The 24518-nt window shown below is 37.0% G+C and overlaps 1 protein-coding gene across 3 annotated transcripts in view; it reads right to left on the reverse strand.

The window, feature by feature from the left end:
* Positions 1-591: 591 nt before the first annotated feature.
* Positions 592-24518, reverse strand: part of LOC129259702 (serine-protein kinase ATM-like) — a 58187-nt gene continuing 34260 nt past the window's right edge. Inside the window, exons 37-58 of one of the 3 annotated variants that reach the window (XM_064098088.1) lie at positions 23463-23628; positions 22539-22626; positions 21275-21409; positions 19505-19705; positions 18922-19027; positions 18382-18536; positions 17604-17828; positions 16453-16711; positions 15705-15875; positions 15234-15350; positions 14464-14669; positions 12216-12690; positions 11915-12059; positions 11255-11478; positions 10501-10617; positions 8538-8696; positions 7346-7514; positions 6860-6946; positions 6202-6316; positions 4910-4973; positions 4507-4698; positions 592-3882 (exon numbers count right to left, since the gene is read on the reverse strand). In XM_064098088.1, coding sequence (XP_063954158.1) covers positions 3724-3882; positions 4507-4698; positions 4910-4973; positions 6202-6316; positions 6860-6946; positions 7346-7514; positions 8538-8696; positions 10501-10617; positions 11255-11478; positions 11915-12059; positions 12216-12690; positions 14464-14669; positions 15234-15350; positions 15705-15875; positions 16453-16711; positions 17604-17828; positions 18382-18536; positions 18922-19027; positions 19505-19705; positions 21275-21409; positions 22539-22626; positions 23463-23628 — 3735 coding nt within the window. In that variant the 3' untranslated portion in view covers positions 592-3723. Of the gene's footprint in view, positions 3883-4506; positions 4699-4909; positions 4974-6201; positions 6317-6859; positions 6947-7345; positions 7515-8537; positions 8697-10500; positions 10618-11254; positions 11479-11914; positions 12060-12215; positions 12691-14463; positions 14670-15233; positions 15351-15704; positions 15876-16452; positions 16715-17603; positions 17829-18381; positions 18537-18921; positions 19028-19504; positions 19706-21274; positions 21410-22538; positions 22627-23462; positions 23629-24518 lie in introns of those variants that run through there. The other 2 variants (XM_064098087.1, XM_064098089.1) reach the window with 2 other exon arrangements.

Below are 24518 nucleotides of genomic sequence, written 5' to 3' on the forward strand. Positions count from 1 at the left end.
CTTCCAGGAAAAGAGGCAAATTATTTCTAACAGAAAACCTTGAAAAATAAATATCTCTAAAAAGAAATAATACAGTTGTACTCCAGTTAGTGAACCCTGTCACAAAATGCAATCCTTTATGCTGAGTTTTGAATGTAGACAAGACAACTGTACTATTTCTTTTTAAAGATATTTATTTTTCAAGGTATTCTGATAGAAACAAACTGTCTTGAATGTAATATTTATCACCCGGGCGATGTCACATTTAAATCTCTAAAACATGGCAGAACCTAAAAACTTTATGTAGTTCATTATCTGGTGGGTTCACAAACGTTTGAGCACCTTTGCAGATCTGGGGCCCGTTTCATAAAGGACTTACAACTGTTGTAACTTTGCCACTACGGCAACTACCATGGAAACCATGATAATGATTGGCTGCTGAGTCCTGTTACCATGGTAGTTGAAACAGTTGCAAGTCCTTTATGAAACGGGGCCCCTGCAGTTATAGTGATTTTCACTGACAACTGTTTTAAGCTACCAAAATATTTGCATCCGACTGGCTGAAAAATGACTAGAAATTATTATGACAAAATACATGTAAATGCAGTGTGGTTTCCTTAAGTTAGGCTTTGCCTTTAATAACATGTTTTTCTTTGATACAATTATATTTTGAAAAAGTTCTTTCACAAACTAATGTGAACATGGAACACTAGGTTTGGCAAATTTCTGATAGCAAAAGATAGTACTGGAATTTAAGACTAAAAATGAAGAAAAATAAGACAAGAGGTTGCAACCTACTTACGTATGGAAGACGATGAGTAATGACAAAAGCAATAGAATAAAGAAACTAGATGGATTCGTGACAGTGTACAGTCGAGATGTTTGCATCTGTCATTGTAATATCTGAAATATAGTTCACTGGATGAAAGCAATATATTTGGCAAGAATAAAAAAAAGTGCAAATTTCAATGTCTGCACAAATTAAACAATGTGTTTGCAGCGTTAACTATTTATCACATGTGCCTTTCATCAACTACACTACTTTTTTCTCTATATTTTGAGGCATAGGCATGAATAATATACTGTTAAATCTGTCCAAAGAACGTCTCACAAACTTTTTCTTTTTTTCAAACACAAAACACTTGATGACAGCTGCACATGGTAATCATCCTTATGTATATATATATATATACAGATGTATTCTGACAAAATTAAAGACCGCTTAATTGATCCCATACTGGGTATTCCCTATATCAAAGACACCTAATTTTTGGCTTTTACGGAGAGATTATAATATGCTGACTCAAAGATTGTAAAACGGACTGAAAGCAAACTGTAATGAAGTTACATCAGAGGAGCCATCTAACTGGCTGAACCAGCAAGACATTCTCAATCTCAGCCTAGGGCGCACTTCAGCCATGGAAAGTGCAATACCACTTGAGGTGTAATATGGAATGTACAGTGGATAGACTGGCTACGTAAGCATCTCAATATTGCTTTAGCCATATGAGGTACATTTACATGTATAGAGAATTCATTAGCAAAATTGTGTCAACCCTAACTAGAGAACTAAATCCCCCCGTCCCCCAATATCCATTTAGGAGGCCATTACGATTACCGCCATGAGCTAAACCACCTGCTATAGAGTACCGAAGTGTAACGTCAGTTGCCATGGCATCATGGCGGGCTGGTTCTAAACTTTGGCAGGTGACAATCGTCTGTACACATTTGTATTTGCAAATGACTCTGGCTTGTCTGAAAAATAGGTTGCAAGCGATCAAATTCCGACAGCAGCCATTTTCTCCTATGAGAAACACGCTTTCGTTCAGCGGGTTCATTTGTTTAGAACCAGGCCGCCATGACACCATGGCAACCAACGTCATCGCTTCGGTACTCTATAGCACATCTGTTGAGTCAACCAATCTCTTAATAAAGGTCATTGCTCAATATCAGACATTTCACAATAGAAACTAATCAATGTAAACCCGTTGCATCAGGGAACCGAGTTGGGTGTATTTCATAGAGCACTTATACAAAGATACACATGACTTGAAGTTGGCAAAAGGAATAAAGTTCCCAATAATTTTATCACACCAACTTCAATGCAAAGTTGACCTGTATGTTTCATTTCTATTGAGATCATTTGAAATATGGAAGCTGAATTTTCAGAAAAATTCTGGGCACCCGTTATTCACTCTAAATTTGCGTCATTCCTGAAGTATAATATTATTGATGACTGTATGAAATGCATCTGAGTTTCCTGATACGTCATAGTAGAAAATGCAGTTCATTACCGGTAAATATCCACAACTTTTAAGCTCATTCACATTTTCATGAGCTGCATGAATACATGACTGTTTTCCATTTGAACTTGTTACTTGTTTGTTTCTTCATGAATATTCATTACATTGCAAATTTCCAATCAGATTTTCCTCTACTATAGTAAACAGTGTAATATCAATTACCTTACACATTTCATCATCATGTTGGAATGTAAGATTATGAAAATTTCAGCAACATCCAAGTTTCAGGTGCAATTCATTGTAAAAACTTCTGAAATTTTCTCAAAGTAAGATGAGATATAGCTATATTATAAATAGCTTGATCTTTTTTTATTTATAAACCCCAAAAGTTTGAAGAAATGGCATTGGCATTTGTGCCAACAATAGAATACATAACGAACTGATTCTATGCATGATATTTTGCAACACACAAGCAACACATTGCTTATTGACTCTGGTCCTCATTCATATAAAAGAGAACCCAGTTCGTCACACTGATAATATCATTTCAAGCAACAAAAAAATAATAATAATAAAATGCAAGATTAGGTTGAACCATTTATGTAATGGAAAGTGCTATTAATCCCTTCAATATTTCGGGATATTGAACAGGATTTCAAACAATTCAGCTTCAAAATGAGTCCAATTACAAATATAATTTGAAGGGCTCTGGATAATGTTTAGGTCTGCTTATGAATATTGCAAAGGATTCATTTAGAAGTATCAGTGGAAGCTGTAATATCTCAACTTCAGATTAATATTTTCTTCTCTTACTGCATAGCTGATATAATATCTATTGTGATTTCTAAGGCACCTAATCTATTTTAATCAGAAATGTTCAAGGTGCAAAGGTCAATACTAATTACATGTACAAGTTGAGGATACACATGGCTGGAATCAATTGTCATAAATCTGTCCAAGAATAGGGCTTATACCCATCTAATTTGAAACCCCCCAAAAAGTGTAACAAATGAGAACAAAAGATGAAAATACAGAAATTTCTGACTTTCTTATACACTAGTAAAGACAGATATTTCTTTTTACAAAAATAGGTACAGTGGTTTAGTGGCTCTCTTTTCACCCCAATTCGGGACCATTCCTATAAAATAGTGGCAGTTAGCAAGTTTGAACACCTGAAGATATTTTATTGAAGTCCCTGTGAATAATTTCTGCTATAGTTTGTTGTCGAAATACATCGAAAATACAGGATCTTCATAAAATCACTTTTGGCTTGTCGCAAGAAATATTTGCTATCAATTGCCACTTCTGTTGCAAATTTACGATTGATCAAGTCTGACTGTACCAAATCAATATGAATGACTTTTTTTCAAAAAGCAGACCAGCAATTGAGTCCAAATTTACACTTGATTTAAAGATTTGTGAATGATTCTGAGACCCAAAATTGACTTGCAATTAATTGTAAGTTGTCTTTGATATCAGACCATGATCCATCAAACAGTCCTTATATCCATGCCTGCCAACCTGCAAACAGTCTGGAGAGGTTCACAGGGTCTCTGGCCTCTTGGATGAGTAGACTAACTTGACCAGCAACGCTCAGCGTCACCCCATCTTCAACTCCACCAAGTTTCTGCCTCAGTCGGAGAAGCACCCTCTCGGCAACCTGGACAGACAGTGAAGAGATACACAATCATGAATCATAAAGCAATATAGATTATCATCCAACTACTCGAAAATGGAGGACAGCTATCATGTGATGTCCAGAATTTTAAACAATTTTGGCCACCCAGAAGAATCTGAAACCCAGTGCAGACACTTTCTACCACCTTATAGAAGATGGGTGTCCCTGTCATACTGTTGTGGAATTCTAAAGTAAGTTCAGGGGGGTGTTTCACAAAGATTTTAAGTATGACTTAGAGTCGCACTTAAATGCCAATGTGTATGTGATGTGCAATGTGCAATCCTACTGATCAATACGCAATAGTGCACGTTCTCTTGGCATGATCTGACCAAAGTGGTCATGCCTTTTATACCGCACGCAACTAGGCATTTAAGTGCGAATCTTAAATCTTTGTGATCATTGATTCATAATTTTCCAGTTAATTGCTTATCACACACAGGTATTTGATAGAAAAACAAGTGAGAGCATATGAGTATATTCTGGTGTTGCATGGATCAAAATACAAGCCAGGGCTGTAACTTGAGGTATCACTAAGGGTACAAACGACCCCCCACCCTTCTTCCAAGAGGATACCCCAATAAAATCAAGTAAATCAAAGAAACAAACCTGGTTGACCTCCTCTCTAGAGGTGGTAGGACTACTAGCCCCGTTGGTAGGAGTAGGCATGATGTCCTGATGACCGTCTGTAGTGGTATTTAGCTCGGACTGATCTCCCAGCTCTGTTCGGTCTAATTCCTGTATTTGCAGAGCTCTTGCTGGTGACATGGTCCAGGTGTACAGGGGATCATAGAGAAGGACCTTGGGGAAGTAAAGAATTGATGTGAATGTTGTGAAGTGCTTCCAATAAGGAGTAAATCAAGAGAAGAACTTTTTTGACAGCTACTTGATCAATTTACATATATCTTGAAAGATTACATATCTATGAAGCTGAATTACAATATTAAACACAGTTCTTCATAATGCAATATTGTGGATTTGAAAGGAAAATGAATGTTTCAGTCTCACATACCTCCACTACCGTAAGAAGAGCTTCTCTAGAGTTATGCATCACTTCCATAGTCTTCTCACTACACCTGTAAAATTAAAAACAGAATAATCACTTTAATCTAAAACTTAATTTTTTTTTCAAAGCTCTCCATCTGTAAGAAAAGCTATTTGGATTGAAAGGATCCTTAAATAAAGCACCAAATAACACAATTTTTTCAAATAAAAAGTTATTATTCTGTTATTCCGAAAACTTGATCTTATTCACAATTATTCTCCCTCCATTGTACTGTAACCAACCAAAAAATTACACGGGGGCGGCGGCGGGCGAATTCGCCCCGGAAAGTCCAAAAAGAGCCCCGGAAAAGGGCTAAAAACATTCACACGAGGGCGACTGCAAAACTCATAATCGCCCCCGTCAACACTGTATATTATGTAGCATTTCATGCATACGTACGTGATTGCATTTAAATTATACATTATACATTATATTGCATTTAAATGTGTACTTGTTTGCATTTGCGTGTGACCGCTTATATTACAATCTTGAGCTGTTTCCTACGCGCACACCAATTGTGCTACAAAATCCCAAACTCATTGCCCGACTGCAGTTGCGAACATCACGTATATATGTACGTAAATCACCGCGGAGCTGCCCGCAGAGTCACACAAGCAAATACAAGATACAGTGGCACAATAACATTGCTCATTTCAGCGCACGTAAGTCCATCATAGGATCGTGTCAGCTAAGAGAACTTACCTGTGAATCTCTGTTTACGGGCGTGAATAGTGCATGTGGTACATGTGCCTATGAATTCGAGATGGTACCGGTACGTACTTCTCGCTAGCTCGCGCCGCGCTGCTTCGAAGCTTCGTCGCGATCGCATGTACAGTACATCTTGTTAAAGCAGAGCCTGCAGCAGAGCAGCCCTGCACTGCTGACCAGCATCCCTTCAATGTGGCACACACACACACACACACAAACGCAAAAAAGCCGCGAAATAGCTCCAGAAATTGTAGCCCTGGAAAGTGGAAAAAGAGCCCTGGAAAATGAAAAAGTAGCCCTGGAAAATTTTTAAGTTTCTCCAAAAAGAGCCCTGGAAAGAAAAAAAGTAATTTTTTGGTTGACTGTAACCCACTGAAAAAGTTGATATTTAGGTTGTTGTTACTTTTTGTCATTTCAAAAAGATCCCTTGAAGAACGAATCTCTTGGGACCTATATATCTGTTTGATATAAGCCAAATTTGACTTGATGTAAGCAACAATTATTTTGTATTCTGGACACACAAAAAAGATAAATTGAATATGATTTCTAACCTTCTAAAGACTCCTTCTACACCAGCCACACCCATAGCATCCACAAGATCTCTGGTCAAACGGAATGGTACAGTTTCAGGGGTTGGGAGATTACGACCCTGCTCAAAGGCAATACCTGGTAATATAAGACAGTGTTTATGTGGAAATTATTACACATAGTATGGAACAGCCTCAGGCATTGAAAGATTATGACCCTACTCAAAGTCGATACAATGTTCTGTGGAAGTTATTTCACATCATGGTGAAAAACAAGTTAAAACCCCAACAAAAGTACAAACAAGCAAGTTAAAATCATGAGTGAAAGTAAATAATAGACACAAAGATTTTAGTTCTTGAAGCAGGGCAGTAATTTGACAATCCCATAAAATTCATACTTCACTTTATAAACTGCTGAAGTTGAGATAATATGAGAGCATTAAAACCTTTTATAGGAAAACCAGAAAATAGAGAAATAATATTTCATGAAGGTTCCACATTAAGACGGTTGGACAATTACTTTATGTAATTGCCCAGAAGCTAATGAATGGAGATCTGAAGCGAGACACAAATGCATCTTGGATTCTAAAACATGTTTTCACTCAAGTTTCATTACAGGGATACACATTTCCTGGAGAAAAGCAATATTCTGGTAAAAATTGAAGGATTGATGAACACTTACCAAGATCAATGTGAACCAGTTCTGCAGAGTTACAGTCGATTAGGATGTTCTGAAAATGCCTGTCACCAAGACCAACTACATAACCAACTATATAATCAAGAATCATAAGAGAAAGAGATATATTGAATTAGAGAATAATGTTGAACATATATGAACTCAATCTGCAAAGTGTTTTTTTTAACCAAAGGTACATATTTACAATTTTTTGTCAGTGTTGTTTTTGTTTCTTTTATTTTCCTGTAATTGACAGGGCTATAAAAAGGCTATCATGATAGTGCTATTTTTAAGTGCTCAAGTTGCATTGCAACATGTAAAATCTAAAGCAATATTCTTTACAATGCAGAAGAAGGAGGAAAACTCATCATTGGGGGAGAGAAGATTCTAAATCATGGGCGAGGTTATGAAATATAAAGCTCCCATCAAATTCTAGTAGGTGCCGATTCTTATTCTAGGATCATTTTCAAAATTGAGATCCAATCTCCTTACCAATGGATCCTGTGGCGACACTACGAGTATAGCTGAGTCGTTTCTCAAACCAATCCGCTGGATCAAGAAACCTCTCTAGGAAGAAATGATGAAAGACGGGTTGAAAGTTCTTACAGACGTTGCTGAAAGCTTTGATCTTCTGATTGTTATCGCCTGTCTGATGGGAAGCCTGGAAATAAAATGTAATTTCTTGCATTATTTTCAAACTTCGAAAATAGAGAGGGAAAAGAAAATGGATAGTGATCTGTCAGTCTACGATGGGTTTAGTGACTCATATGGACTGATATTAAAAGTAAATGCCAGTTGTGGTAGTGATGATGATGATAATGATATGATATGCACAACTCAGCGACATGCAAATGTGTCAGTCGATGGTGTCCGTCACTCACTATTTTTTTTTTTTTATTGTTTGAATTATACAATATTTCATTTTTTACATATTTGACAATAAGGACCACCTTGACAGAACCATATAGTATTAAACAATGCTAATTCCACATGTTCAGGGAGGAATTAATAGTTGTTTCCCTTGACAATGAGGAGAAAATTAGAATATTTCATATTTCACATAATAAAATACAAAAGATATAGTGAGTGAATGACGTCATCAGTCTCCTCATTTGCATACCGACCAGGATGTGCATATAACTGTTTTGTGAAATTAATCGAAACTTTAAAATATCATAACTTTCTTATTTTACATCCGATTTTGATGAAATTTTCAGTGTTATGTTTGTTGGATTTTTCTCTTTTTATTCAAGTCAACTTTTTGTTGGGGTGGACTTGTCCTTTAATGATAACAACCACAACAACAGTAATAATGAATAACAATAATAATAATAGGCATTAATAAAGCACCATCTCTCCAGAAACATTCTAACCCAAGGTGTACAAGAAAGAGAAAGAATGAGAGAGTTTGGATGAGTGTCAAAGTGCAAGAACTTATTACTGTTAAAAAGACTTCAGTTTAGATTTGAAAGTCTCTAATGATGATATGATTATATGTGATGTCAAAATGAATTGGAAGAGAATCCAACAATATGACAACCAAAGTGTTTGTTTGTATAAATAAAAATATAAAAAATATGTATATATATATATATATGTTTACTTTATAAATACAAATATGTGCAGAATGATTCTGGTAGGAAATATATAACAGCCATGAAATCAGCAAAATAAGTATACTCACTGCCATCTTCCCCCTACATTGTTTAGCCTTCCAGTCTCCTGGGCGATAGCGTACATGGGCACCAAGATCATTCTTACCATCTCCTATGAGATAGAGACCTAAAGGCATTGTTCCTTCACACCATTCTAACAAACCACTCTTCTGACAGAGAGGGACAACCTAGTTTTAAACAAAGCAAATATTATTATTAGTAGTGGTAGCATTTGTTTTGGCATAATGTGTGCCTAAGTCTCTTAGCGCTTGACAATGATGTCACATAAGTACTCTGGCTTTAGCAGAGCTGCTGTTATGTGCTTTTAAGGATGTTCCACAGTTAAAGTGAAATCCATGTCATTTTCTCCAAACTTTGCACATAGATACCTTAGAACCTTAATATTCAAAATATGCAAAAATCAACATAGGTCCATTTGCTCGATTTTTTGCTATAGAGCTTCAAAGTTCACCCAAATTGATGTTCTCAAGAATTGCGCATTCAAAAGAATTTGGCATTTTTAGACCGCCCAAGATAACTACAATGAGTTTAAACCTCTATTACTCAATCAAAATACATGAAAAAGTCATCAAATTTCGCAAGAGAGTTAATAATTGTATCGTTAGAATGGAGAATCTATTTATAGTGCTATTTTTGTGCAATTTTAAGTTTAACAGCACTGTCAGTTCTTAAAAATGGCGTAAAAGATAATAAAATCCCAATCTAGCAAATGTGAAATTTAAGTAACAAACTCCAAAAGTAAAATAAATGCTGCACTTTATTCAAAATCCATGTCATTTTCACAAAAATTTGCAGAGTTGTAGAGAAAGGTATACCTAAGAGGTACAAACATTAAAAAATAGGGGTTCATGTGCTTGTTTTTAAACTATCAGCATTTTTATTAGAGCAAATGTGCTTTTTAAAACACCGAAAATGCGCCAAATGCTTTGTATCTAAGTGAAGAAAAAATCAAAACCATTCTACCATTTATTCAAACTCGGGGTAATATTCGTGATTATTGGCAGCACTGCAGAGTAAAGTATTTTGAAATTGTAGAGATTTTTTTTTAAATGGTCCATGGAATAATTCCATTTTTTAGCTTCATAAGATAATGCATCGGATCTGCAGTTAAAGTGCAGAAGATGAGAAAAATCAGCTCATATCCAGAGCTAATTAATCACCTGTTCATCTATTGTGACGTCAGTGCGCAGAGTGTAAACTATGCGCAGATCATAATGCGCACAAATATAACTGTGGAACGTCCTTAATTTCAAGGGATAGATTACTGCCAGGTCCTATTTATCTCACTGAGTTGATTAAATACAATATGTATAAATTTCCTTTGAGGTAATTAATGCCAGGAGTAAAATTTGACCCTCTGATTAAAGTGATCATTAACTTTGTTCTGATTTTCAAAATTCTCATTTTAGTTCTTGGAAATGGGCTAAACTTAAGGCTTATACAGTAAAAATACCAGTCCAAAAGTTTCAAATTAACACATCTACTGGAATTATTTCAAAACTTTGGTGATTTAAACCAAAGTTTTAAAATGAATGAGGGTTGGTTTCAATGTTTGGGGTGAATCTGTACTACAATATACAAACTCTGGATGAACCAAACACATTTGACCTACGTATAGAGTCTGCAATTTATCATGAATGTACAGTGTAGCGAATAATACATACACATTATGTAAGAGTTACACACAACAAAAGGTAAACACAGCCAACAGACTTTAAGAAAACTAGCATAAAAGCATCTCAAAAAGGTTTATCAAAAGCAGGATAATAAATAGCTATTTGTGTCTAAATTTTAGTTTATATCCTATATTGTGGTGTGTTTCAGGGTTTTGGGGGACAAATACAAACACTCATAGACATATTTCATCATAGTTTTGAAATTCTTCATATCAGCTGCTCACAAAGTGCAAAGATCCCTTTAAAGGATGGGAATCCAAACGATTGTACCACTATGCCTCCATAGTATAATTACCTTGTATCTCCTGATCTGCAGCTTTCTTCTCTTTGTATCTGTATTCTTGTTGAGTAGCTGATTCACCAGACCAAAGACCTGCTGCATAACAGCATCTTGCCTCAAGTCATCATTTCCCTACAAATAAATAAAATCATACAATGATAAAAAAAACCATTTTATTACAATAGATAAGAAAACAACTTGAATGATCATAACTTCAGCGCTTCATGAAATGAATTAACAATGGAGAAAATGGGGATCACACAAACAGAAAGGTTGCCCAACAGTGAAATGTCAACCCTTCGTTAGGATCAGCTGAGCAACATGTCAGGGGCCGCTGAATGGTTTTGAAAGTTGGGGGGGGGGGGCTGACCATGCAAAAAATCACAATCAGATGGTCATAATTACGTTTTTGTACATGGTTTTTGGCCCCTGACATGCAAAGCTGAACATCAATATCAAAGAAATTTGAACAAGTACATACTGAGTGGGATAACTGCAAAGAAATCATGTGAAAGAAATCATGGACCTCCGAATCAATAAGTCACCAAACAATTGTGTGTAACAACTTGTACAATTAAAGCATGCCTTTTATCCTGAATAACCAAGGTAGTTCATTCACTGACATCTAATTTCATTCCCTAGAAGCCACAGACCAATCAAGGGGTGGAAGCATTTATGTTATGTAAGTATGATTTAGCTCCCAGTCAATAACCCCCAACATAAGAACCATAATTGAATATCAACTATTGATCTTGAGGTTGGTTTGTACCTTGACCAGCTGTCTCCGTTTGACCCCATCTGATCCTCTGCATGTAAGGATCTTAGGTAGGTTGATACCACCAGCAAGCTTGAATGTCGGCTCAAAACCTTCAACATAAACAATGTCATCATAGCAACAGGATGCTTTGACGTCAAGCTCCAGGGTTGGTACGGCAACGTGGTGGAGAGATCTCAGATGGAGAAGGGGCTGGTTGGATGCGATAGGAATGGCCTCTGAAATACAAAAGGGACAAAACCAAAATTATCAGAATCAAGTGGGGGAAGGAGGGGGTAAAGGCAATTGCTTCAAGTATGAGATAAATCCAGTCATCACCATCTATGGGTCTGAAATTCGATTCATATCTTTGGATTACTACTCCAAATACCAGCAACGCTTTTTCACTTAATATAGAATACTGTCTCTAAGCCTTTAATTCTGGTCTTTCTTAATAGTGCATCCTTCATAGTTGAAGATGAACACACTACAGAGTGGTGTACATGCAGTCAATGAGGCACAAACATGAAGTGCGAATTTACTCAAATGTGGGCAGGGTGTCGTGCAATAATATACATGTACAGATAATAAGTAAAACTTCTTGCTATTAAAAAGACGAGACCAAACTTGAATCTGACTTTGTAAGCTAACTAAAACAATTCCCACTAATCTTACTTGTTTCTGCTTTCTTAGCCGATACGTCCCAATAAGCCATCCTAATATAAGCCTCAGATAGTTTATTCATGGCTGGTATGATGTCACAGCAAGGTTTCTTGGTCATTAGTTTGTTGCTTAGATCAACAGCTGCTTGCATTCGATCCTGGATTTCAAAGAAACACATTGGGATCAAACTTGGTCAGGAGCTTGTAAATAGAACACTCTTTCTATAGTACTTAGAAAATCTTCGGATAATCATGCAATTGCCATCTTTTATCATGATAAAAATGGTGTTATGTAAACTGGACAAATAACTCACTTTATCTGTTTGTGAGAGGTCTCCACCGCCACTGCCCCTACCAAGCTTTGTCTTCTTAGAGGTGACGATCGAGTCCAGGTTAGCGTTGGCCAAAGCCAAGATGACCGGTAGCGCATGGTGAGGATGGTCCACTGCAACTCTCTCTATCAAGTTATTCAAAATGTCATAGAACTCTTCCTTGCCCTGGACCTTGGTGGTCATCCTAGCGGCCAGTTGGTACATCATCGGAAGGAACTTCCTGCTCTCGATCTTTCCGATGGAATCTTTTAGAAGGAGGTTGATCTGGGTGACTGTAGCGTTGTTGAACCAGAGAGAGCACAGGCGGAAGACGCGGGTGTCCTGGGACTGGTCAGAAGCCTCTAGACAGTGCAGGTAACACTCCATGGCTCGAAGAAGAAAGTTTCTACGATCTTCCTGCAGTGACTCCACCTCCTTCTGGTCAATAGCTAGCTGCTTTGCTCGGATGCGAAAGTACCTACAATTTAAACAAGTGGAATGCCTCTGGCCGTCTCACCTGCATCACGCGATTCAATATAGCAGCAGTGCTGATTTTGAAAACTTCTATAACTCGCACAAGATGTTCAGTGATACTTGGTTACTCTTATTTCCACGTTTTATGAACTAGACCAATACACTTATAGAGATATGATGGCAATTCAACAAATACCCCCAACGTGGCCAAAGTTCTTTGACCTTACATGACCTTTGACCTTGATCATGTGACCTGAAACTCGCACAGGATGTTCAGTGATACTTGATTACTATTATGTCCAAGTTTTATGAACTAGACCAACACACTTTCAAATTTATGGCTGTAATTCAACAAATACCCCAATTTGGCCAAAGTTCATTGACCCTAAATGACCTTTGACCTTGATCATGTGACCTGAAACTTGCACAGGATATTCAGTAATACTTGATTACTATTATGTCCCAGTTTCATGAATCAGATCCATAAACTTTCAAAGTTATGATGGTAATTCAACAGATACCCCCAATTCGGCCAAAGTTCATTGACCCTAAATGACCTTTGACCTTGGTCATGTGACGTGAAACTCATGCAGGATGTTCAGTGATACTTGATTAACCTTATGTATAAGTTTCATGAACTAGGTCCATATATTTTCTAAGTTATGATGACATTTCAAAAACTTAACCTTAGGTTAAGATTTTGATGTTGATTCCCCCAACATGGTCTAAGTTCATTGACCCTAAATGACCTTTGACCTTGGTCATGTGACATGAAACTCAGGCAGGATGTTCAGTAATACTTGATTAACCTTATGGCCAAGTTTCATGAACTAGGTCCATATACTTTCTAAGTTATGCTGTCATTTCAAAAACTTAACCTCAGGTTAAGATTTGGTGTTGACGCCGCCGTCGCCGCCGCCGCCGCCGCCGCCGCCGCCGCCGTCGCCGTCGGAAAAGCGGCGCCTATAGTCTCACTCTGCTATGCAGGTGAGACAACAAAAACAATCAGATATTATTGAAAAATAAGTTGCACATGATTATACTTTCTGGTGGGAGGAAAAATTCTGTCACAGCTATAAATCCTGCTATTGACATCAGGGCTCCTAAAACCACAGGAAATCATGGTAAGCCTAAGTCTAGCACTGGGATATTTAATCCCTTCCAGGCTCAATATATACAGAATCATCATCATCATTATCAATGTCATAGGCATAAATATCACCATCATCATTATAACCATCATTATCACTATGCTCCCACTCCTTATCATCATTGTTCTGGCCACCATTGTCATAATTATCATAAGCATCACCATCACCATCAACATCATCATCATCATCATCACCACCACCACCACCAACACCACCACCATCATCATCATCACCACCATCATCACCACCATCATCATCATCACCATCATCATCACCACCACCATCATCATCATCATCATCATCATCACCACCATCACCATCATCATCATCACCACCATCATCACCATCATCATCATCACCACCATCATCATCATCACCGTCATCGTCATCATCACCATCACCATCATCATCACCACCATCATCATCACCACCATCATCACCACCATCATCATCACCACCATCATCATCATCATCACCACCATCATCATCACCACCATCATCATCATCATCACCACCATCATCATCATCATCACCACCATCAGCATTATCACCACCCTCCTCCTTCTCCTCCTCCTCCTTACCATCTTCATCATTCTCCTAATCATCATCTTCTGATCTTATCTTACCTATCGCTACTGTTAATTCCAATACTCCTCATCTTCTCCACATTTTCCATGGAAGTCTTCATGAGCTTCCTCTTGTTTTCATAGTCTTTAGATTTCATGTACTCGACTAGACTCTGATACTGAGCATCAGCAAACCTTGCCAAGGAATGATAGGCATGTACGGCTTCTTTACTCGCATCACTCGCATCAATGAAGATAGTCACTGCCTGGAAAACAATATCATTATTTTTCAATTGGATACTGAATTCTATGGTTATGATAATAAAAAATGATGATAATGATAATGTTATATTTACTCAGGGTAGCCACTTCAGTCCCTAAAACTACATGTATCATATTTTAAGCTAAAAGTCCATATCAGGTACATGTACAGTTGAAATAAAAAAAAAGATTTATTATCATAATCAATTCTGTGAAGCAAAAATTGATGATTTTTTTTCCAATAACACAATTATCAGAATCCCATGCTAGTATTATCTACTGAAATCTCACTTATGCATGACTCAATCAACCAACTGTTTCTCATTTAAATGTGAATAATTTTTTAAGTGTGTATACATGTACAATCTTCAAATGGAAATAATATTGAATGTAAAACATTGCGCAATTAGTCTTCGGACTACAGCATTTTATTCTGTTTTATATCTAAGAAACTGAATTGAATTGAAAATTGTGTAAACCACATTAAGACTTTTCGCATTATGCGCTCTAGAAATGTATTTTATATTATCATTAAAGGACATAAACAGGTATTTTAACAAAGATCACACCTTTTCCATGTAATCCTCCATAATGACGTTAGGACTTTGTGAGCGAGTTTCTGCAAGCCAGTTGCCATAGATACTGAGCATCGTGGCATAGGTCTTGTAGTTACTTGCATCTGGAGACTGTAAAGGAGATAATAAATTAACTTTATTCATGGTGTTACATTTGCATAGTGAAATATTCATTTTGATTTTCATTAATAATCACTAACTTCTACGACAAATCTCTCAAAAGAATAAATTAGGGAAAACACACATAATTTTGGTGACTTGACAAGAAACATGACCTTGACAAAAACTTGACAAAAATATTGACAACAGGAAAAAAAAATCAACAAGAATCTCAATCCTCAAACATTATATTATCAATGCAGCTGATGCCAAAAAGCCTAAAAGCATCTTCCGTCATTCGGTAAGTCTTGTAAACTTGTGCGTAAATTTGAGAACAGCATTGTGAAATGCCCCCTGTACTCTCACCTTTGATAACCTATCAATCTGAGCCTTCATGAGATGTAATGCTGTGGTCCTCTCATTTTTAGCCCAGAATAGCAGAGCCTCTTCAAGAGAGCTTGACCACCCCTCTAGGATATTGGTATGGTCCTGTTTCTTCTCCAGTTCCTTCAGATATACCAAAGCTCTTTCAGCTACCTGTGTATTAGTAAATCAAATATTACAAAAATTCTTTGATATTGGCCCGAATTCACAAAGGTGGTTTTGAAAACCCACGGTTGAGTCCATGGTTTATGCAGATTTCCTGTATAAATTACGCTTAACTTAGCGCTTATCGGGCGCGTGTATAAAACATGTCCAATAGTGATGCGTGCATTTGTCACAGTGCGCCAAATTGACGCCTGTTACCATGGTTAGATACGCTATTTTATTCATGAGTCCACTGTTTGAAGAGTGGACACATGAATAAAAACAGTGGACTCATGAATAAAATAGCGTATCTAACCATGGTAACAGGTATCAATTTGGCGCACTGTGACAAATGCGCGCATCAGCATTGGACATGTTTTATACACGCGCCCGATAAGCGCTAAATTAAGTGTAATTTATACAGGAAATCTGCATAAACCATGGACTCAACCGTGGGTTTTCAAAACCACCTTTGTGAATTTGGGCCATTATGTTTGCACTGTGCACTTCTATTACAATAATCAACAACTCGGGTCAATTAAAAGTCAAATTTCTGAAAATCATGTATGAAACTACAAGTTTTTACCTGAAACCTTCCAGCATCTCTCGCCCACTGAACCTGTGTCTTGAGGTGACTTGCAATCCCATCATGCAACTCTCTACGCTGATCTTCACCTATCCCATCATGCAGCGTTCTACGCTGATCTTCACCTATCCCATCATGCACTAGTTGAGATAAGGTGGATCTGAGGGCAAGGGTCGGCTCACTGAACTCAAAGCTGTTATTCATCAGGGGGAGCTGTGAGGTCCATGTGTCAAAGATAGGCTCGCTCTCCATACTGCGTCTGCTGATGACAGTATCACGGCAAGAAATTAAAACCATTGACTACTGAAATTTCAATTTCCAAAGACAATAATTAGGTGATGGTTTATATCTCAGGGGGTGCTGCAAGAAAATATTTGCAACTGATTGCAAATTGAGACAAATGATTGCAAATCTGAGACATATATACAATTTATATATCAATTGTAACTGGAGTCATGAAGAAAATTGATATTCACTGCTTGTTTCAAGGAGACCAGCGATCAAGTGCATATTTGCCATTATTTGCCAGGTTTATGACTGATTCATCACCCAAATTTGACTTGCAATTAATTGCAATTGAGTGCAAGCTTCTTGAAGCACCCAAATAGAGCAATAAAATACTGATTAATGGATATCATTGAATGTTGGCAAATTCAGATTACTTTGGGTAACCATTTAACACATTCTACTGGATTCCAATCTTATGAAGACAAGAGTTTTAACTTTCCCTTACAGCAATTGCCCTTACCCCCCCCCCTTCTATTTTGGTTGAGTCAACACATCATTTTAATTCATTAGACCCTTCTCAAGAGTTTACAATGCTGCCCAACTTTGGCAAAAGGAAGCAAGTGACACATCAGTCAAATTTGAGTTATTGGTGTTTCTGAAACACCATTTGTATGTTGCATGTTCAGGCAAAGTTCGGAGAAGAAATTATCGTTCTATGGAAAGATATTGAAGAAAATATGCTGTTAAATTTCATTGACGCCTATGTAAATGACGAACACACGTTGCTTATTTAAAACAAATTATACTTTTGTAACTTGCTTCCTTATGCCAAAGTACATGTACGGCAGAATAGTTCCAAGCTGCTTCTTGTAACACAAGAATTAAAATCCTTAAAAAAATACAAGATTCCTCATAAATCTTACTTGAGTATGAATGGAGCTACAACGCTGATCTCCTGTAGTCCCCTAAGACTAGTCATAAGAGGGTATATCCTTTGAACGCTCTCCAGACTGACATGGGATAGGAGATGGGTCAATCCTGTCATTGCTCTCTCCATGGATGACTGGTAGGAGGATTGGTCCTTAGACTTGAGACTACACAGTGCCCTGAAGACATTCTCATGGTAGCCAAATGAACGTTCCACAGAGCTGTAGAAAATATTTATGATTTGTAAAAAACATATGTGTAATAAAGGATGACTGCTCTGTGATCTTTAATTGCAACAAGCTCTGAAGACATCCAGGTGGGTGTTTCATAAAGCTATTCGTAAGTTATGAGCGACTGGTGACCATTTCTTCCAAACTAAATCAATGCCAATGGAAATATGGTGTGTATCATTTACCATCAGAAAGGATCAGCACTCGCTCGTAAAGTCACTCTTAAGTTATAAAAAAGCTTTATGAAACGCTCAACTGGAAGCCAAATAACACGTCTACACAGTTCCTCTGCACACGCCAGATACATTAGGTTGATTACAGATGATTAAGCACCAGCATAACATGTTTCATAACATTAGATCTGGTGCATTACACTTGATGATGATCTTTTGTGGATATAAAACTACTGAAGTACATGTATACACCTTGGCTCCATAATGTTAGCATACATTACCATATATTCCCTTTATAATTCCTTTCCCCTTTGCTCCCTGCTTCCTCCCTCACCCCCTTTGCCCCCCCCCCCTCCAATGGTCAAACATACCTCTCTTCTAGATCCAGGTCCCACAACCCATTCCTCCAAGCTGCTTCATATTGATATTCCAGTAGACCTTGGTCTCCCTCACACTGCTGACCTTGGGCCTTCTGTCCAGCTAAGTAGGTCTGGAGGATTCCTGATAGACCAAAGTTCTGCAAAGCCTGTTTTTTTTTAATAAAATGGCAGGATAAATCAACCATTTTCTTTCTTTCTCACTGCTCTTTGCCTTATTTTATTATGTTCTCAGCTCTATGGTTAATCTCTTTTATCTTTTGCAATGTTTTTTTTTTTGATTTTGATTTTGGTTATAAATTATTAAAAGTAGGATATAAAACAAATATATCAGGCGATTCATTCGAAAGCATAGTGGGAATTATTAATCCTCGGTTGGACTGGCAAAACTACTATATTTCCCTCTGGGCTTCGCCCCTTGGAGAAAAAAATAGTAATTGCCAGACCAACCTCGGATAAATAATTCCACTATACTTTCTCAAAGCCTGATATATTCGTTTATTATTTAAGAATGATAAGATTTCATCAAGTTACCTGTAGAAGACCAAGTTGTATTGCTCCAGATGTTGAGGACTGCATCTGAAGATCATAAGCAGCTAGAGCTTTACCCCATTCACCTTCATGCTCATATGTATGGATCCTGTATCATGAAACCAAAGACCACATATTTACCATCTTGGTTACCTTGGAAGAACACTGAAATCAAATATTCATACTGACCTTGAAATAAAAATTTGACAATCGTTAATCTTTGAAAACAGAATGTAAAGCAACTGGTAGAAACAGATGAAGTAGACACTGCAAACTCTGGTATACCCTGTCATGAATAGCCTATTCGGAAACACTCAGATGTCATCACCATTCCGCGATGGATAGTTTATCAATATCAATCACTAGTGGTGACAGATCACATGTTTGAATTCTCCTTTATCCTGACCAATGATAGATCGCCAATCACCATCATTACTCACAACCATGTTTGTCAAATTAATAGCAAGGCACAATAGTGTTTGAATAACATGTTACTGATCACTACTGGTTATATCTGGGCAGTTTAGATCCTGCACAATACAGTCAGCAGTCATTTGTATTGCGATGTATTATGTGAGACACCTACCTTGCACTTGTATCCACCAGCCTGCCTGCTCCACACCCATACACACTATCAGGTTCTCCTATGCTTCCAAATGCATCCATCAGAAGAGATTGGAGGTTGATACCTGTTTCCATGGAGATGGATGACAGCGAGATGGATTCCTGGGAATCCTGGGTGAAGGTTTCTATAGGTCCTCCGCTCCGTGTCGGTGGATTGGCCATCCTATTACAACCAACAAATATTAACTACATATTGATAGATTCCCAATGGTTGCACATTCAAAATCTATGGCTCTGCCATTGCCAGATCAGAATAAATTATAGGGGAAGGCGGGGTAAGTTGTGACACTTTTTGCATTTGCATGTTAGAACTGATATGACTAATAATATTTTAGAAATAAGAACCTTGCCTTTAAATTTGATTCTTGGGAAATATTTATCACCTACATGTATATACAACGTTCTACCCCCACACTGAAGTTCATTGTGACCTTAGAAAAAAATTATGTCAAATGGCTCAACTTGCCCCATATGTGGGGTAAGTTGTGCTACCTTCTGGGGTAAGTTGTGCCACAAAAACTATGTACAAAATGTATGCGGGAAGAAGCAGTTCGTCAATTTTTTATTTCAAGTCTTTTCACTTGGGAATTCTCTATAAATACTAACATCCTCTAAAAGTAAAGAACTGTAATGTGAATTTACACCTTTCTCCCTGCATATCAATGGCTTTTCAATTTTTTTTTTTTTTTCATTCTTATTACCATATGAATTACCATGGCTCAACTTGCCCCATGTTGGCTGGCTCAAAGTACCCCAGTCCGAACTTAATGCGATATTTTCACATCCACACATTTCTTATGCATCCATCATCTAAAAGACTACGACAAGAATGAGAATCCATACCAGGACTAACAATACTGTTCTTATTTCTTTATTATATTTAAAGACGTGTGTGGGTAAAAAGCACTCTTTCATTTCATACCCTTTTTTACTTTTTTGGCTGAAATTTGTATTTTTCCGTCTAAAAAAGTACCTTTTGTTTCAAAGTCGAAAACAATATGGTTGGGTAAAGGGTTATGTAATGGGTCATCAATACATGACACCACCGCAATGTCTGACTCATTCATTATTGGCCTGGGGGTGGTGGCTGAACTTGCCCCTATGCTCAACTTACCCCGCCTTCCCCTACCGATACATGTAGCTTCTAAAATTGTATGTTACCTTTGACCTTGTGACCCAAACTCTAGTCAGATCATCACTCACTTAAGAATGAGCAAGTTTGAAGTTGAACCCTCATTGGTTATTTGGTTATTAAAAAAAAAGATGCTCATGTATGTAATGACCATCTTTGACCTTTACAATTATGACCACCCCCCCCCCCACCTAATCAGGGGAGCGTAATCAGTGATTTTCACTGATTATTTGTTATAAGCTACAGAATTCCTTCCATCTGATTGGCTCAGAGCAAATTTGTCAGTGAAATGATCCTCAAATCATCCTCACTCTTGGCATATAGATTCATATACCAAGTTTGAAGTTGTTCCCTCATAGCATTTTTAGACAACATAAGAATTATATATTTCAGGTCTAAAATGACTTCTGTAAGAAGTGCACCACTAATACATGCTAAATAAGATGTTTTTCTCAGCTAATAAAATATCATGATTTCAGTATTCCATAAGATTACCATCTGTAAAATTGGAATAAGCTTCACAAGATAAAGCCCATTGTATCATACATAAATAGATACTAGAATGAATCTTAAAACATTTGACTATTGTCTACAGCCTACCTTTGATGATTGCACCATATTTCAGAGTAGAGCAAACATGTAAAGTGAGCTTCACACATCTGAGCAGCCTGAGCCATCTGAAGATAATCTACATCCAACCAGAAATTATTATCCCATGGAGTCAATCGAGATGTCCTATAATTTATATATTTTTTTAAAATCAAGATAACAAGATAATAATGGATATAAAATTAATAAATTTCTTTAACCGACACAGATAGTCATAGCCTATTAGAGAAAGAGAGGAAGATAGAGAAGCAGTAATACAACATTAGATATTAATGTGAATGAGATAGTGGTGCAATAATGTCATACCTACCATAAACTAAGTAAGTAGGGGGTGTTTCACAAAGATTTAAGTATGGCTTAGAGTCGCACTTAAATGCCTAGTTATGTGCAGTATAATAATAATAATAATAACAATTCTATATATCGCAAATTCGTAAATTGCCTCTAAGCGGTTAAGAGAAAGGAAAATGAAGTATAAAGGAAACAGAAATAGAAATACTTTGCACAACAAAATGTATCAAAACTAATATTACAATTTACAACTTTTTCTCACCAGATCATTAATAAAGAAATACCATCAAATGGGCCAATAAACATATGATATGATCAATTTAAGATTTAAAAAGATGAGTTTTAAGCATAACTGTAAATGTATTAACACAGTTACCATTGCGACTTTGTAGGGGGAGATTGTTCCAAAGAAATGAAGCTGCACAAGAGAAAGAACGCTGACCGTATTGTTTGTAAGAAGTATGAGATCGAGAAAGAAGAGATTGAGAAGCAGAACATAGAACTCGAACTGGCCGATATCGAGGAAGGAGTTCAGAAAGGTATGAAGGAGCTAGACCATGATATGACTTGAAAGCAAGAAGAATTTTGTAGGTGATACGAGAATAGGAAGCCAGTGGAGTTTGCGAAGCACAGGAGTAATGTGGGAAGAACGAGGGACACAGGAAACAAGACGAGCTGCGGTGATTTGGATGCGCTGGAGCTTTGAGGTCATTTTTGTGGAAAGGCCAAAGAGAAGGGAATTACAATAGTCTAAGCGAGATGTGACAAAAACATGAATAAGACGATGGGCTGTATTCTGGTCAAGAAACCTACAGATTTTACTTATTTTTCTTAGAGCTACAAAGGCAGACTTACATATAACATCAACATTTTGAGACATGGAAAGGGATGAATCCATGACAAAGACATGACCGCATTGGTCAGATCATGCAAATATTAGTAAGTAACGAACTGTTGATCTTACCTACTAGATCTTCCTTGTGTCCTAAGATAGTGGATTGTATCCAGGAGTGTCTTGATTGACCTTTGACCTAGACCTTGGTTTCTCTGATCTACAATAATGAAATAAAAATGCAATAACATTATCAAACTGAATCAAGTTAGAAATTAACAATGATGGTAAATCATACACTTTCTTATTATCACAGAAGAAGATTCAGGCAACAATACAATTGAAGCAGATCTTGGTCCCATATGTTCACTTCGCCATTATGTCAACTACCATGGAAACCTTGATTTTGATTAGCTGATGAGCCTGTTATAATAGTAGTTACCATAATGGCGAAGTTATCATAACTGCAAGTATTTTATAAGAAACATGCTCTTTAAAAGCAATTTGATGAATGCCCTAAGACCCCGAAACAAAAGTCACTGGAGCATAATTGCGGCTCAGAGGTCGAGCATTCACCTCATGAACAGGAGGTTTTGGGGTTCAATCCAAGGCCAAGCCATATCAAAGACCTACAAGCCTTCTTGGTACTAAGCATTTAGACTGGATAACGGTGATGATAACGTAGTATGGCATGCAGATAGAGAAGTTTCATAAATGATAACTGACCAATAACTATCCAATGTAAAATCAAACATTTTTCTTTTAATGTGTTTTATTGAATCAATATAATAAAAAACATTAACAAAAAAATATACATGATTTTAACAATAATAATCAACAACAACAAATATAAAACATGACAATAACGTAATGCATACGAAAAAGCAGCTTACATGTATATCCATGTAAAGATATAAGAATACATATTACAACCTAATATGATGACAGTCATCTTGAACTCTTATAAACTTCTATACGCTAAAAACGTTATGTGACATTGTTCAAACATTAGTATGATAATTATTATCAACTTCATCAAATGAACAAGATAATCACCTAGTGATCCCGGCATGGGGGTAGGAGCACGACTGTTGATGACCGACTCTGTGAATGTATTGAACACTCCTTTGATCTGCTCCGAAAGAGTCTGTCTATAGAGGGTGTTATCAGCAGTAAGAATATCATGGATCAGGTAGGGGAATACCCTCTCAGCAAACTCAACCTGAACGAAAAGATGGAAATCATAAATGACTCACTCTCCAGAACCGAATCCTCTAGAACATGAGTTCTCTTTAAGGCTGTCCATTGTTGGGCCATATACTATTATTTCAAAGTCTAGAACAACTTGGAACAATGCTTGAATTTAAGTAAACTTGATTATATTTTTATGGTCTCATTAAATTTTGAAGACAATACTAAAACACATATACATGTAAATGATGTGTCATATCTTATAAATGTGATTAAATTCTTGCGCAGTTAAATTTCTATAACATGAAAACTTGCAACAACTTGTGTAGGATGAAAAACTTGAATTACATGTATATGGGTGTTTGGTTCATTAGACATGGCTAGTTTTCAGGATGTTTTCTTTTTTTGTTGCAACTATGTATAAGTGGTCTGTTGAACAAGCTTGCAGTCTGTGTCTATTGAATTAGAGACAAGAAGGGTTAACCCATTGACTACAGCCATGATTACATCCTACACTTACAACAGGCATCATCTGGTTCTGGTTTCAATTGGTTAATTAAATCAATTGTTGCCTTCAAATTGTGCAAATGATTACTTATCATGCTTTGATTTCCTCTCGTTTAGATTTTTAAATTCATTGTTCTGTAACCTCCCACAAAAAGATTTGACAAAATTTCAAAGACTACAAGACTCTGCTGCCCGTCTCCTAACGTACACTAAAAAGTATGACTCCATCTAGCCAATCCTCCAGACCTTAAATTGGCTGCCTGTTGATAAAAGAATCACCTTCAAAATTCTTTTACTAATACATCATTCAATTAATTCTCTCTTCCCCACATATCTCCGCAGCTCTATCTAAAAATACCAGCCTTCACTTAGTCTCCGCTCATCATCCAATGCTCTATTGCTCCAGACACCCAG

Source organism: Lytechinus pictus, chromosome 4 (genome assembly GCF_037042905.1).
Source record: "Lytechinus pictus isolate F3 Inbred chromosome 4, Lp3.0, whole genome shotgun sequence".
Classification (NCBI taxonomy): domain Eukaryota; kingdom Metazoa; phylum Echinodermata; class Echinoidea; order Temnopleuroida; family Toxopneustidae; genus Lytechinus; species Lytechinus pictus.